The sequence below is a fragment of the Rhinoderma darwinii genome, chromosome 9 (genome assembly GCF_050947455.1).
Source record: "Rhinoderma darwinii isolate aRhiDar2 chromosome 9, aRhiDar2.hap1, whole genome shotgun sequence".
NCBI classification, from domain to species: domain Eukaryota; kingdom Metazoa; phylum Chordata; class Amphibia; order Anura; family Rhinodermatidae; genus Rhinoderma; species Rhinoderma darwinii.
This window is the reverse complement of record NC_134695.1, coordinates 72,096,812-72,111,390: the sequence shown is the minus strand read 5'-3', so window position 1 is coordinate 72,111,390 and position 14,579 is coordinate 72,096,812. Positions and strand designations below refer to the sequence as shown.

General features: G+C 44.1%; 1 protein-coding gene across 3 annotated transcripts in view; it reads right to left on the bottom strand.

Annotated features, from left to right (window-relative positions):
• Positions 1 to 2,713: 2,713 nt before the first annotated feature.
• The window catches only part of BTBD10 (BTB domain containing 10), a 40,145-nt gene continuing 28,279 nt past the window's right edge, over positions 2,714 to 14,579 (bottom strand). For all 3 annotated transcript variants that reach the window (XM_075838129.1, XM_075838128.1, XM_075838127.1), the window contains 6 exons: positions 12,955 to 13,240; positions 12,005 to 12,107; positions 6,978 to 7,098; positions 6,516 to 6,713; positions 5,689 to 5,799; positions 2,714 to 3,748 (listed from right to left, as the gene is read on the bottom strand). In XM_075838129.1, the coding sequence (XP_075694244.1) occupies positions 3,438 to 3,748; positions 5,689 to 5,799; positions 6,516 to 6,713; positions 6,978 to 7,098; positions 12,005 to 12,107; positions 12,955 to 13,240 (1,130 nt within the window). In that variant the 3' untranslated portion in view covers positions 2,714 to 3,437. The remainder of the gene's footprint in view (positions 3,749 to 5,688; positions 5,800 to 6,515; positions 6,714 to 6,977; positions 7,099 to 12,004; positions 12,108 to 12,954; positions 13,241 to 14,579) is intronic.

The window sequence follows — 14,579 nt, the reverse complement described above, 5'->3', positions numbered from 1 at the left end:
TATAGTAGTATAGTGGTGGTGTTATAGTAATGTAGTAGTTGTGTAGTAAAAGTGTTATAGTAAGTAATGTAGTAGTTATTATAGTGTATTAGTGTTATAGTACTGTAACATTCTTATAGTAACGTAGTAGTGTTGTAGTGTTCTAGTAATTATAGTAGTGCAGTAGTGTTATAGCAATGTAGTAGTGTTATACTACATTACTATAAAAATGTTACAGTACTAGAATACTACAGTATTATAAGTGTTAAAGTAATGTATTAGTAGTGTTCTAGTATTGTAATTCTTATAGTAATGTAGTAGTGGTGTTGTAGCAAGTGTTATAGTATGTATTCTTCTAGTACTGTAACATTCTTAGAGTAATGTAGTAGTGTTATAGTAATGTATTAGTAGTGTTTAGTACTGTAGTATTCTTCTAGTATTGTAGCAGTGTTCAAATAACTAAATGATTAACAATTTTGTATCTTATCAAATTTGAAAGTAATGCGGCCCGTCAACTTCACATTTTTTTTCTATATGTGGTCGACTTACCTGGCCAAGTTTGAGAGCCCTGCTTTAATCCACGTGTAGTCCGTAATCCAAGCCTTGCCTCACACAGGCGCAATTTACTGCACAGCTCCTCGATTAGCGTGATGTAACGGACCACATGTGGTTAGAGCCGTGGTCTGTAATCACAAGTTCATTCGGTATAATGGATGTTGTAGTTTTGCAACAGGTTCTAGACCACTGGTATAAAAGTTCCATTTGCTTCCAGAAACAGCACAGCTTGCCACAATATAATGAATTTTTTTTTTTAAACTTTGCCTAAAACATAGGCATTGAATACTCTGAAACCGCTGCTTTTCAGTAAATTTAAGGGCTTGTCCACACGTTGCGGAATTATGGCGTATTTTTCAGCTGGAATTGCGCTGTATTTTCTGGCTGGAAAATACACCGCAGAATACAGTAGCCGCAAAGTAGGTGAGATTTAACATCATCCACATGCTGCGTAAAATTTCCAAGCAGAAATTGACCTGCGATGCGTAATTTTTCCCTACCGCAGCATGTCAATTCCTGCTGTGGAGTGTAGACTGAATTGCTGCGTTTTTCAGGAGACGTCACCATCTTCCAGCATTGATTAAAAAAGCGCAAAATCTGCACCATTTTTTTTACAGTAAAAAGAACGAAGGAAACAGTGTGGTTTTTCTGCAGCAATTCAGTTGTGTGGACAAGTAATAATGCACCGTGATGTCAGTGTTTTACCCAGCAGGGGGCAGCATCTCCAAACAAAAACATTACAACTTTTATTTTCTCCAGCTCAACAGCTGTTTACCTGGGGTCCATAGATACAGATACATCACTGGACACACTGAAGCCAATAATGACCCATTACAGACGACTGATTAAAGAATCACTTATTAGACCTTTTCTCCTTAGGCTATTTTCACACGGGGTCTTTTGCCGAGTTTTTTGAAACGGCCCGAGAACGCCTCCCATTGATTTCAATGGGAGGCGTCGGCGTCTTTTTCCCGCGAGCAGTAAAACTGCCTCGCGGGAAAAAGAAGCGACATGCCCTATCTTCGGGCGCTTCCGCCTCCGACCTCCCATTGACTTCAATGGGAGGCAGGAAAAAGCGTGTTTTATGCCCGCGGCGCTCAATGGCCGCGGGCGAAAAACGGCGCGATAATTGCTGTTCACACGGAGTATTTTGGGGGAGGAATATCTGCCTCAAAATTCCGTTTGGAACTTTGAGGCAGATATTCCTCCCCCAAAATACTCCGTGTGAACATAGCCTTAGGCTCCATAGACATTAGATTATTCAATCCCACCAATAAGATGGTTATATCCAACTTTACCTTTTATAAACGACTCGTTTAGTTTTACATAAATGTGGCTGAGGCCTTATTCACACAAACGTATTTCTCATCAGTGTGCTGGCTGTTTGTACAGCGCATGGACCCATACAAGTCAACAGGACTATTCACACACCCATTTTTTTTATTCTTATTGGAGCGCGTGTCCGTCGCAAGAAACTCACAGCACGTCCAACTCTGGACAATTTTTGCAGACCAGACTCGCAAATTGAAGTCTTTAGGTGTGTGAAAAAAATTAAAACCTCTGACAACATCCCTGTGCGGTCAGTATTTCACAGATCCATTGCTAAACGATGCAGAAAAAGAAAATTGAGACCAGGAAGTGCTTGCAGAGAAGACAAAATAGATGATAAACGGATGAAAAACATGTTTGTTTTTGTGGCTGAAAATCAGAGGCGCTCGTGTGAATAAGGCCTTAAGAGGACCAATTATCTGTTTTAGTAAATACTTGCATTCTATTATATAACCATTTTGAAGCGTTTAAAAAAAAACAAAAAAAAAAATAACTTGTGCTGTTCCTCTGTTATTCCTCCTAGAAATGTTTAAATGTGACATCTGGGTGTTACCCTATAGTCAGACATGGTCCAATCAGTACCAGACTCTAGGGATATGCCCTCTTGATAAGGGAAATAGTTTCACCCAGTTGTCAATTTAGTCCTACATTTCCAGGAGGAATAACAGAACTTCTGCATTGTGCTGTTACTCTAAGAAAAGATGCTCCAGAATTGTTCTCAAACAACAAATAAAAGTATTAAAACAGACATGTCAGAAGAGCCAACGGGTCCTCCAAGCCTTCATACTCCTGTGCCCTTTACATGGGCACTGCCACTCCCGGACGACCACTCCACACCTTCCCAGCAGTCTTAAAATAATGACATTTTATTTAAATGCAAAACATACAATCATTTATTTCATAAACATTTCTATAGGTAAACCTGGCCCAGATTGTGTGGTGTAAGGCATCGCTTGCTTTAAGCTCCGGGCACTGCAGTATCTGGATATCAGGGGAGGAGGGATGCCCCTAGCAAAGTAAAATACTCCAGCGCTGGAGGAGAATCGCCCCACTTGTGCTCAGTAAATACATTTAAAGGGGGATTAATAATATCACTATATACCCAAACATAACGTTTTTGTATTTTTAAGATGCACTTTTTTTTTTAAAGTTAATACTAATACACTGTGAAATAACTTTACAAACACCACCTGAAACCATCCATAAAGTGCCGCTACAAAAGACCGGGTGTACCCTGGTAATATGGGGGGGGATTCATACAATGTGAAGTGAATAGACAGCCAACATCACAAGCACACAGAAACACGACACGGCCAGAACCTCTGCTCGTTCCTTTGGTCTTAAAAAGAAAATGTCCACACTGCACAACCAAAAGAGTTCATTGGTATATTACAAGTCCGACGTGTGGCGGTGCCACCGTAGCGCCATTTTCCCCTTTTTTTTTGTCATGATTGTAGAAAATAAATACTCATCACCAGTGACTTGTAGAACTCGACTCCTCGACGGCTGATTGACATCCAAAGGCAATTTTTAAAGACTTGCACACGTTCCCAGCATCTGTAGTGAAGCCTGTATTATAAGGTGGAGTTCTGCCCGTCTGGTTCTGTGTCATTGTTGCCTGGGGTGGGATGATTGGGTAAGATGTCAAGCTCATCTACTTGAGGTGTTGGGTGCATAACCACCAGTTGGTCCTGTGGGATGTCGGCGGCGGCTGCAGCCAGGTTTGTAATGGATTTGCTTTTTACACACTGGAAGTCCACGTGTCGGCTTTTCCCCTCCTCCTTCTCCCAGGACATCCTGATGAAGGGCCGCTGCACGTAGTTGTAGATGACCTCGGGCCGTCCACCCGGCCTCTTCTTTACCTTCTCCTTGTATGTTGGGTAACCTGGAAGTGAGACAGAGGTAATATGCAGCAGCTTGTGTATCACCAAAACCACAAACTATGGAAATCACTTTAAAAAGCGTAGCTAAACGTTTTAAAAACTTCTGACATGTCAGAAGTTTGGATTGGTGGGGGTCCGAGCACTGAGACCCCCACCAATAGCTAGAACGAAGCAGCTGAAGTTCTCGTGTGAGCGCTCGGCCGCTTCCTGTCTGTTCGGCTTTTTCTGGAAATAAATCAGTGTACGGACTCAATAGAAAGTCTATGAGCCCGTCCTCCGATACATCGGCTTTCTGGAATAAGCTGAAAAGACACGAACTTCAGCTGCTTCGTTCTAGCGATTGGTGGGGGGCTCAGTGCTCAGACCCCCACCAATCCAAACTTCTGACATGTCAGAAGTTCGTCAAACGTTTAGCTACACTTTAAATATTTTTCACGGAACGGTTTATAAATGTACAGGACAGGGTCCTGGGCTTCAACCCCAAGACATCCTCAATATACAGCGCAGATTTAAAGCTTCTGGGCTGGTCAGGTGTCAGATTGTTACAAAAAAAATCTTTATACAGAAGCAGAATATCATGCTGCTACCCCGATTCCTAGAGCTACTAGGTATTAGCAGATTAACTCTGTTGTCCCCACAGGCGTCTTATTTTACAGCACAGCATCCATAGTACTACTTACGGGAAAAACAGTCTAAATGTCCCCCGGGGTCTTTTGTAACAGCTCGGGCCACACATGTACACTGCACTTTCAACTGTTTTTGAAGCTGAAAACATTTTTTCTAGATGTTTTTGGAGCGTTTTTTCCATTGACCCAAAGAAAAACAGGTCCAAAAACAGCTCAAGTAGTGACATGCTCCTTTTTACGTGCCTTTTTTTTTTTTTTTTTAAACAGGCGGCGTAAAGAAACGGCCCGTCTGAACAAAATGCTGTTTTTCCCATTGAATTCAATGGGCAGATGTTTGTAGGCGTTCAGCTTCCGTTTTTTCAAGCATATTTTGGCTCGTTTATACCCTGAAAACAGAATGTGAACATACCCTAGAGACAAAAACAATATAAAAGTGATTTTGGTGGGCCACCACGCGTGCGCAAAATTGCTCAAGTGTCTGGACATTTAAAACCGAGAAGCATTTGTCGTTCAGTATAAAAAAAAAAAAAAAAAAAGTTATACCATGAGCTCGGAGACCCAAACCACTACAAGACTGCCAATGTAACAAAGCAGAGTTTCCGCTATATTTAATATGGCCTAATGAACATGACCGGAGATTTTGCAGTCTGAAAAAATATGGATCTGTTGCGGTCCATTTTTTTTGCATCCATGTGTCATCAGTATTCACGGATCCGGAAATATGGACTTAAAATCACTTGTCCTGAGTTTCTGCGGCCCCCCCCACTCGGATCCGTGAACATCAGTCGTGTGCATGAGGCCGTAGATGTGAATGGGGATGCGCGCGCGCACGATCTACAAAATTGTAGATCGCATATGGACAAAAAAAAAAAACAATGGTGTGCATTAGGCCTATATCGATGCTATTCAGTAACTTTATAAATACCAGAGAACCCAGATGTAAACCAATCACACCGCTGCTCTTCAGTCATCCGTTGAAATCTACAGTGAACATTTGTACACTTTTTTTTTTTTTTATGGTATACAACATGTAAGTGTCTAAGGCTCTATTCATACTGGCATCATAAATTCTCTTTATGATGGAAGCCATGAGGCTGCGCTATGCTGTCAAAAGTAATGGAAACCCCCCCAACGGAGACTTCGTGCAAGTGTGAACAGAGCCTTAGAATGATAGACAAATTTTAAGGACCGGTGACATCATATTTGGAGAGATGCCCATAGTGATCAATCAGATTGCAGCTTTGATTGGCTGCCATGGATAACGCCACCACTTTACATGATTGTAAATATGGATGGGAAGCGGGGGAGGTGCTCACCTTCGATGCCTAGCCGGATCTTTTTAAGGCCTCTTTCCTTCAGAACGGACTTTGCGACATCTCGGTTTTCAATGTACTTAAAGAACCTGTACAACTTAGTGCTGTAAATAACTAAAAAGAGGAAAAAAAAAAAATACATTATCCAATCCTGTATTAGAATCCAGCACAGCTGTTTGCTACTAGAATCAGTCAAGACGAAGAGCTGAGCTCCCATAAAGCAGCGGGAGAGTTGACCTGGTCGTACATCGCCAACAAGGACGGTCAAGCTGGAAACCATTCCTCATATATGAGAGGAAAAGGCAACAATCGTTTCCATTGCTTAGAAATATCCAACTGATGAGTGGTTCAGATTGCCCGGAGCGCTCGTGACTACCCCCCCACATGGCCAGGTTATTGCTAAAATTTCGGCCCATGTTAAGCGAGCTTTAGTTGTCAAAGTATTGCACAGTGCCTGGTACAAAGACTACACATCCCAGTATGCAGATCTAGGGTCAACCTCTGTACAGACCCTGAATAAGTAAGTAGGTGATACTATGACATGTTCACTCAGCTAGCAGAATTGTGGATGACAATTCGAAGCAAGTAAGTTAGGCCCTCTTCACATCAGCGTTTGCTTTCCGTTCTGGGGTCGCGTCGGAGGTTTCCGTCGGGTGAACCCCGCAATGGAAAGCGAAACTGAAACCACAGCTTCCGTTTCAGTCACCATTGATATCAATGGTGACGGAAACATCGCTAATGGTTTCCGTTCGTCACCATTCCAGCAGGTTGTGCACAGACATCATGGGAGGGGGGAGCAAAGAAAAAATATTTTAAATGATTAAACATACTCTGAGAATATTCTTCTCCCATCTGCGGAGGGTACTCTTCATCCCAGTCCACGACATCGTCATCGGTTAGCACCACTATATGGCATTCTCGCTCCCCGCTCTGAGCGCTGGCAACCATCAAAGGCAAGATCATCTCCTCCAAGTAAAACTCAAACTGTCTCCGAGCGCCGTCGTTGGACAATTCATGCATCAGGGCACCTGGAATATCCAAACAACATTAAGAAAATCACATTCATACAAGACGACGTCCGATAAAAATCTGCTCTGTCAAGAAACAAGCTGCACATGACACGAGGCACAGAAGAGCGGAGAGATTTAAAGGCACAGGACACAGAATGTCAGGAGAGAGAGGAGAGAGATGTCACAGGGATGGTGACTGCATCATTTATCTGTGCTGCCACACGAGACAAGATGTGAAATGGAACAGCAGGACAGACGGAGAAGCTTCTGCCGGATACTTACTGAGGTCTCTACATTTGATAGTGCTATATTCAAAAGAGATACATAGATAGTCGCAAGCTTCTCTGAGCTCCGGGATAGATATTCCATCTGGACAGCGAATTATCCCGGTCTTGTAGTAATCCTTATAAAAAATAAAAAAAATTACAAAAAAAATAAAAACAATTACAAAAAATAAATTTAAAAAAAAAACCATCAGAGAGAGGAGGAAGTCTATGACACATGCAACAAATCAAGAACCTCATGACTTCAGACATATGGGACGGACGGTAGAATTTCCCAGAATAATTGCGGAAAAGCCACAGACGTGAAAATGTCACTGACCGACGTTCATTTTCACATTTCCCCTCCCCCGCTAGTAATCAGTCTATACATTACATTGTCAATAACCTTCTTTCCCCTCTTTATAATAAGGCTCTGCTCACGTTTGCGTAACGGTTACCATCGAGCTTTCTGGAATTTTTTTTATGTCAAGATTAGCGCAGTCTATTAAGATATTCTTCCCGCCAAATATACCAGATCCACATTTTGTGAATTAAGTCCATCCGGATCCGTCATGTCGGTCATGGCTGCGCTATAAGTAGAAGCCGTGACACCCAATCAACACCCTATAGAGGGGGACCCTATAAAGTAACTCTACCTGTATATTAGTGCACTGCTCCCCATTTCTTCACACCTCCCCCTGCCCTGTAGCAACAATCAGTAAGGCTCCATGCAGACGACCATAGAATTCATTTGTAATTACGGGCCCATTTATTTCTATTGACCACGGACACCTTTCCGTATATTTACAGGAAGGTGTCCGTGCCGTAGAAAGGCTCCGCAAAAGACATGTCCTATTTTTTGCTTTTTACGGACCGCACTCCCATACTTTATATGGGAGCGCAGCCCGCAAATGCAGGTGACGGTCAGCGGCCTGCCGTAATCACGGACCGTGATTACGGGCACGGTCGTGTGCAGGGGCGTAAGTTTTTTTCTTGCTTTAACAGATTTGTAATAAGTCTCCATCGTGTCCAGATCTATAGGACAACCCAGCAGTGCACGAGACGCCAAGCAAACGATATAACCGTAACTACAAGGCTGCTCGCTACCTCCTGTGACTCATTACCTGGCGAGAACACGACCAATTTATTGATCGACGTTTGAAAAAAAAAAAAAAATCTCAAATTTGTCCTGGAAAATAACTAAATAGAGGAATGTGCCAGAATCCCTATAAGGTTAATGCACTTAAAGGGACAGAGACAATTATTTCCACTGATCCTATAAAGAATCCCACACATGCTATCATTTTCTGGTTTGGTGGAAATTGTAAACAGTCTTCCCCCCACTTATTGAACTCAATGCTGCTGTTGATGACATGAGAGGGTGGATATAGACCGTCCTAATAACGCAGCAGCAGCCTGGTATGGATTATCTCCAGAGTCGACTGATCAGTCGTCACCGCAGAGGAGATCGCGGCATCACAGGAGATCAGGAATCTCGATTTGGAATGTGAAGTCTCTGGACTATAAGCGGAGAGATAATATAAGCAGCTGCTCCGCAACATTATAATCCACTCGCCGCAAATCTCACATCAGCACAACAGACCTGAACAAGTTGCAGTTTATGACGCAGCCGAACAACAACAGTGATAAAAGAAAACCCTAAAATAGACCGACAGCCAGAAATAGCTCCAGGGTTTCTGCTGAAGAACGATGATTGCAGAAGAACGCCATCACATACAGGAACGTCGCCATCACATACAGGAACGACGCCATCACATACAGGAACGTCGCCATCACATACAGGAACGTCGCCATCACATACAGGAACGTCGCCATCACATACAGGAACGTCGCCATCACATACAGGAACGTCGCCATCACATACAGGAACGTCGCCATCACATACAGGAACGTCGCCATCACATACAGGAACGTCGCCATCACATACAGGAACGTCGCCATCACATACAGGAACGTCGCCATCACATACAGGAACGTCGCCATCACATACAGGAACGACGCCATCACATACAGGAACGTCGCCATCACATACAGGAACGTCGTCATCACATACAGGAACGTCGCCATCACATACAGGAACGTCGTCATCACATACAGGAACGTCGTCATCACATACAGGAACGACGCCATCACATACAGGAACGTCGCCATCACATACAGGAACGTCGCCATCACATACAGGAACGTCGCCATCACATACAGGAACGTCGTCATCACATACAGGAACGTCGCCATCACATACAGGAACGACGCCATCACATACAGGAACGTCGCCATCACATACAGGAACGTCGCCATCACATACAGGAACGTCGTCATCACATACAGGAACGACGCCATCACATACTGGAACGTCGCCATCACATACAGGAACGTCGCCATCACATACAGGAACGTCGCCATCACATACAGGAACGTCGCCATCACATACAGGAACGTCGCCATCACATACAGGAACGTCGCCATCACATACAGGAACGTCGCCATCACATACAGGAACGTCGCCATCACATACAGGAACGACGCCATCACATACAGGAACGTCGCCATCACATACAGGAACGTCGTCATCACATACAGGAACGTCGCCATCACATACAGGAACGTCGTCATCACATACAGGAACGACGCCATCACATACAGGAACGTCGCCATCACATACAGGAACGTCGCCATCACATACAGGAACGACGCCATCACATACAGGAACGTCGCCATCACATACAGGAACGTCGCCATCACATACAGGAACGTCGCCATCACATACAGGAACGTCGCCATCACATACAGGAACGTCGCCATCACATACAGGAACGTCGCCATCACATACAGGAACGACGCCATCACATACAGGAACGTCGCCATCACATACAGGAACGTCGCCATCACATACAGGAACGTCGTCATCACATACAGGAACGACGCCATCACATACTGGAACGTCGCCATCACATACAGGAACGTCGCCATCACATACAGGAACGTCGCCATCACATACAGGAACGTCGCCATCACATACAGGAACGTCGCCATCACATACAGGAACGTCGCCATCACATACAGGAACGTCGCCATCACATACAGGAACGTCGCCATCACATACAGGAACGACGCCATCACATACAGGAACGTCGCCATCACATACAGGAACGTCGTCATCACATACAGGAACGTCGCCATCACATACAGGAACGTCGTCATCACATACAGGAACGACGCCATCACATACAGGAACGTCGCCATCACATACAGGAACGTCGCCATCACATACAGGAACGACGCCATCACATACAGGAACGTCGCCATCACATACAGGAACGTCGCCATCACATACAGGAACGTCGCCATCACATACAGGAACGTCGCCATCACATACAGGAACGTCGCCATCACATACAGGAACGTCGCCATCACATACAGGAACGTCGCCATCACATACAGGAACGTCGCCATCACATACAGGAACGTCGCCATCACATACAGGAACGACGCCATCACATACAGGAACGTCGCCATCACATACAGGAACGTCGTCATCACATACAGGAACGTCGCCATCACATACAGGAACGTCGTCATCACATACAGGAACGTCGTCATCACATACAGGAACGACGCCATCACATACAGGAACGTCGCCATCACATACAGGAACGTCGCCATCACATACAGGAACGTCGCCATCACATACAGGAACGTCGTCATCACATACAGGAACGTCGCCATCACATACAGGAACGACGCCATCACATACAGGAACGTCGCCATCACATACAGGAACGTCGCCATCACATACAGGAACGTCGTCATCACATACAGGAACGACGCCATCACATACTGGAACGTCGCTGCGGATCGGAGAATAATAATAATACAAACTATAAAAATCGGCTGTGTGAATGGCCGGTGCACCTTTACTTCCATGTGGTCGCATCGATCAGGACGGGTCAGCAACGCCGGCCACTTTACATGTGGTAGACAGACGAATGAGGGGGGAGGGGGCTACTACCTGGACACACAGGCCCTCGCCTCACAGCCAGAAGGGGTAACATGACACCTATTATCCCCACTTCAGTGATGATTTATTCACCAAGGACTGGGAGTTGTACATATAACCTAACCCCGAGTAAGATCGAAATGTTAAAAATATAAATGCTGCTTTTTTTTGTCTATAGTCCACGTCTATTATTGCAGCTCAGCCACATTCCAGTGAATTCCAGACATTATTTCCTAATCCCCAGGTTCACTATGAAGTCAGCAACTATCTAGGGCTATTTGGAAAATCCCTGCACCTTTCTGTTTTCCAATATGGGAGGGACGATGCGTTGGACCCCTCTGCGCTTCGTCTACATGACGGGCTATTAGGTCGATCTTTTATCTCCCTGCTCTAATCTGTCTCTAGGACAGACACATCAATGAAATCAGATGATCACATTCCGTATATCTTCTATTTAAAGGCATTTAACCGTAACAGCTCCTCCCTGATCTCCATGTACTCAGATGACCGGTCACACCTCAGTTTACACCATTCGCTTCGCCCGACTAGAACACCCTCTAAGTCAAAATGTGCCGTTCCATGTTACTCCTCCTGGAAATGTACGATAAGATAGACAACTGGGCGTTGCCAATCCCTTTGTCAATAGGATGCGTCGCTACATGGTGTGACCCGGTCAGAGCGGACTGGACAGTGTCAGTATGTAGGGACATGTCCCATCGACAATGGGAATGAAAACTAAATTGTTAATGTATTTACACATTTTTCCAAGAGTCATAACAGAGGAACGGCACAACGCAGAGTTGATCATGGATTAGAAACGACCAGTTATAAAAGATTTAAAAAATAAATTTAAAAAAAGCCTTAAAAGAAATACGCAAAAATGAACAGTAAAGGTAAAACACCACGTAGATCACGATTAATGGAAACCTGCATGACGGACACCGGGAAAAACCTCAGAGCAAAAAAGTGAGAGTTTCAGAGATGGAAGAAAAGCAACAAATATGTCGGCAGACGGCACAAATCCTCACCAGAATGGCCCGAAACACAGTGGAGCTGATTCCCTCGGCAACTTCAAACTCTCCCTTGTCATTAGGACGTGTGAAATTATGTTCTCTGCCAGATCCAAACATCCTGCACAACGAGATCGGCACATTTCAGCAACAGTACAGGTCACAGAGCTGGCTACTAACTATATACTTTTATTGATTGGATATAAAAAAAAAAAAAAAAAGTTAACATATAAGGATATGTATACTTTTGCAACACAAAAACCTCCTAGCATCTTGTGTCTACAGCTCATACACAGACCAATGTGTTTCCATGGTTACAGACTACAAACAAACCCTGTGTAGTCATGCGTTACTCTCTTCCATCTTTTCTACTGTCTGTAGGTTATCGAGAAGAGGGGCAGAGAGAGTGAAGTAAAACATGGGTAGTCTGTTCCTGCAGTCATGGTTTGTTTGTAGTCCGTAACCCTGGACACACACAGGTCTGCAGGGGAGCTGTATACACAAAGGATTTTTTAATCAAAACCATTTGCTATGTTGATTTATTTTAGATGTATAGGTTGAAAAAAGTGCACATATCCTTTAAAATAGCAGTTCCATAATATTCCATTATCAGAATAACTCCGGTCAGCTGCATGAGCAATCTAGATTTAGATACCCCACTAACTAGGGACCTCCAGACTATGCAGTGCGTGAATAGGACACAGACTACAGACTGTCATAAGGGACTATTGCAGCTAAAAGGAGGGATTCTAATTAAGAAAATGACATTAGGGAATTGCTATTTAGGTAATTGCATTATAAATTTGCTCCAGTCTGGAGCTCCTGAGAAACAAGTCACATTTATATTGAAAGAACGTAGCCTGCAGTGAGATGACAGAAAGCAAATCATCTGCGTTGGAAATCATAGACTTAGCAGAGACATAAGAGAACAGCCTCAGAGCGACTGAACAGAACCACAAAATACCAACCTGCCCAACATTGTGTTTGGCTGTGCGGTGAAAATGGCCGGGTCTACAACAAATCTGGTGTTGTCCACTATCAAGGTGACTCTCTCGGAGGTGCGGATGCTCCGCGCTCCTTCCTTTACATTCTCGTACACAAACACCATCTCCCCAGCGGTCTTACAGTTCACTTCCGAACTCGACTGGCTACTGTTTCGGCTACTGAGCCCAACGCTACTACTGGAACCGTTGGGGGAGATTTTCTGAGGGCGGGGGCTGCTCGGCCGGGATGAACAGTATTCCTTCTCTCGATCTATAAGAAAAAATCAAGTCTTTCTGTAAGTAGGTGGACTGGCGGCGAGACATTTTCAGGTATAGACTTACAGAGAGCGCCGCACTTATGTGTATAGTAATTGAGTTTTTAAGCACTTAACATTTCCTTCCAGCAAATAACCCAGCCACTTCCAGTAACGCGGCAACAGATTAAAAGTAACGTAATCTATTAGGATAACCCCATTTAATTTACCCACACTGCACTGTTTATTTGGTGAGTAAATTCATGGAAATGACCTTCAATAAAAGGAAGGAGAGGAGAGAGGATGAAAACGGAGAAATCTTCATGAGAACTTAAAATGCTGCTTCCATGTTCACTTCAGCATGCGGCTCCTTTAAATCAATCATCCAGAAGAGGGAGGGGTCAATTTATGGGAGGGGCTAGTAGAGCCTATCAGGTCCCTAAAAAGGCACAATCGGCAGCATCCACGTACACAGGTCCGGCAGCGATCGCAGGCTTGTTCTGTTCCCGCTTCGTATTCGCACACTAGGGGCCGCAGTAGCGATCTCACGCTTTGGCTTCCTTACGCCGGCACAAATGATTCAATTGTTATTGATTGCGGATATTAGATCATCTTGTATTTGATTGCTGAGGGTCATCTCAGGACTGCAGAGATTTACTTACAGCTAATCCATGATGAGACTCTGCTCTCTAACGACTACGGAATAAGAAGACTTAATAAATCAATTGTAGGAAAAAAAAATAATTAAATCTCTCACATCTGGAAATACCCCAATGGTCGGTCACATTACATCATACGGATCTAGTGTTAACTCTTAAAGGAGACAAATATATACAGAACAAACGCTTACATGGAGGCCGGACTTCTGCAGACCGGGACGGAAAATCTGGTCAATAAAATTTTGTATAGTGCGCAAATTGACAAAGACAAGACAGCAAGAGGGCAGCTTAGCCCCGACATATGAAAATGAATATAAAATGGCAATTCGGGGCTAAATTTGTACACCACCCCCATCCACAAAATGATGGTCTTATTTGTATAGCCCCAAAGGTTTCCCTATTTTTTTCTGATGGGACCCAATCCCACTTTTTGCGAACAAAGTCTTACTCCGCTACAGATATGCAGTAACAATAACTGATATGCAATAACGGACACAAGACGGCCAGAAGTATGCAGACACCCAACATCCCGTATATAGGTGCTTGCTGGATAACGTATTTTCAAATGCAGATCATGGATATGAACTTGGTTTGTTCTTTGCTGCTATAAACAGCCTCCGCTTTGTATCACGCAGCCAGATCAATGTACACGCAGCCACAAGGACATTAGTGAGGTCAGGGTCGGATGAGGTGGTCG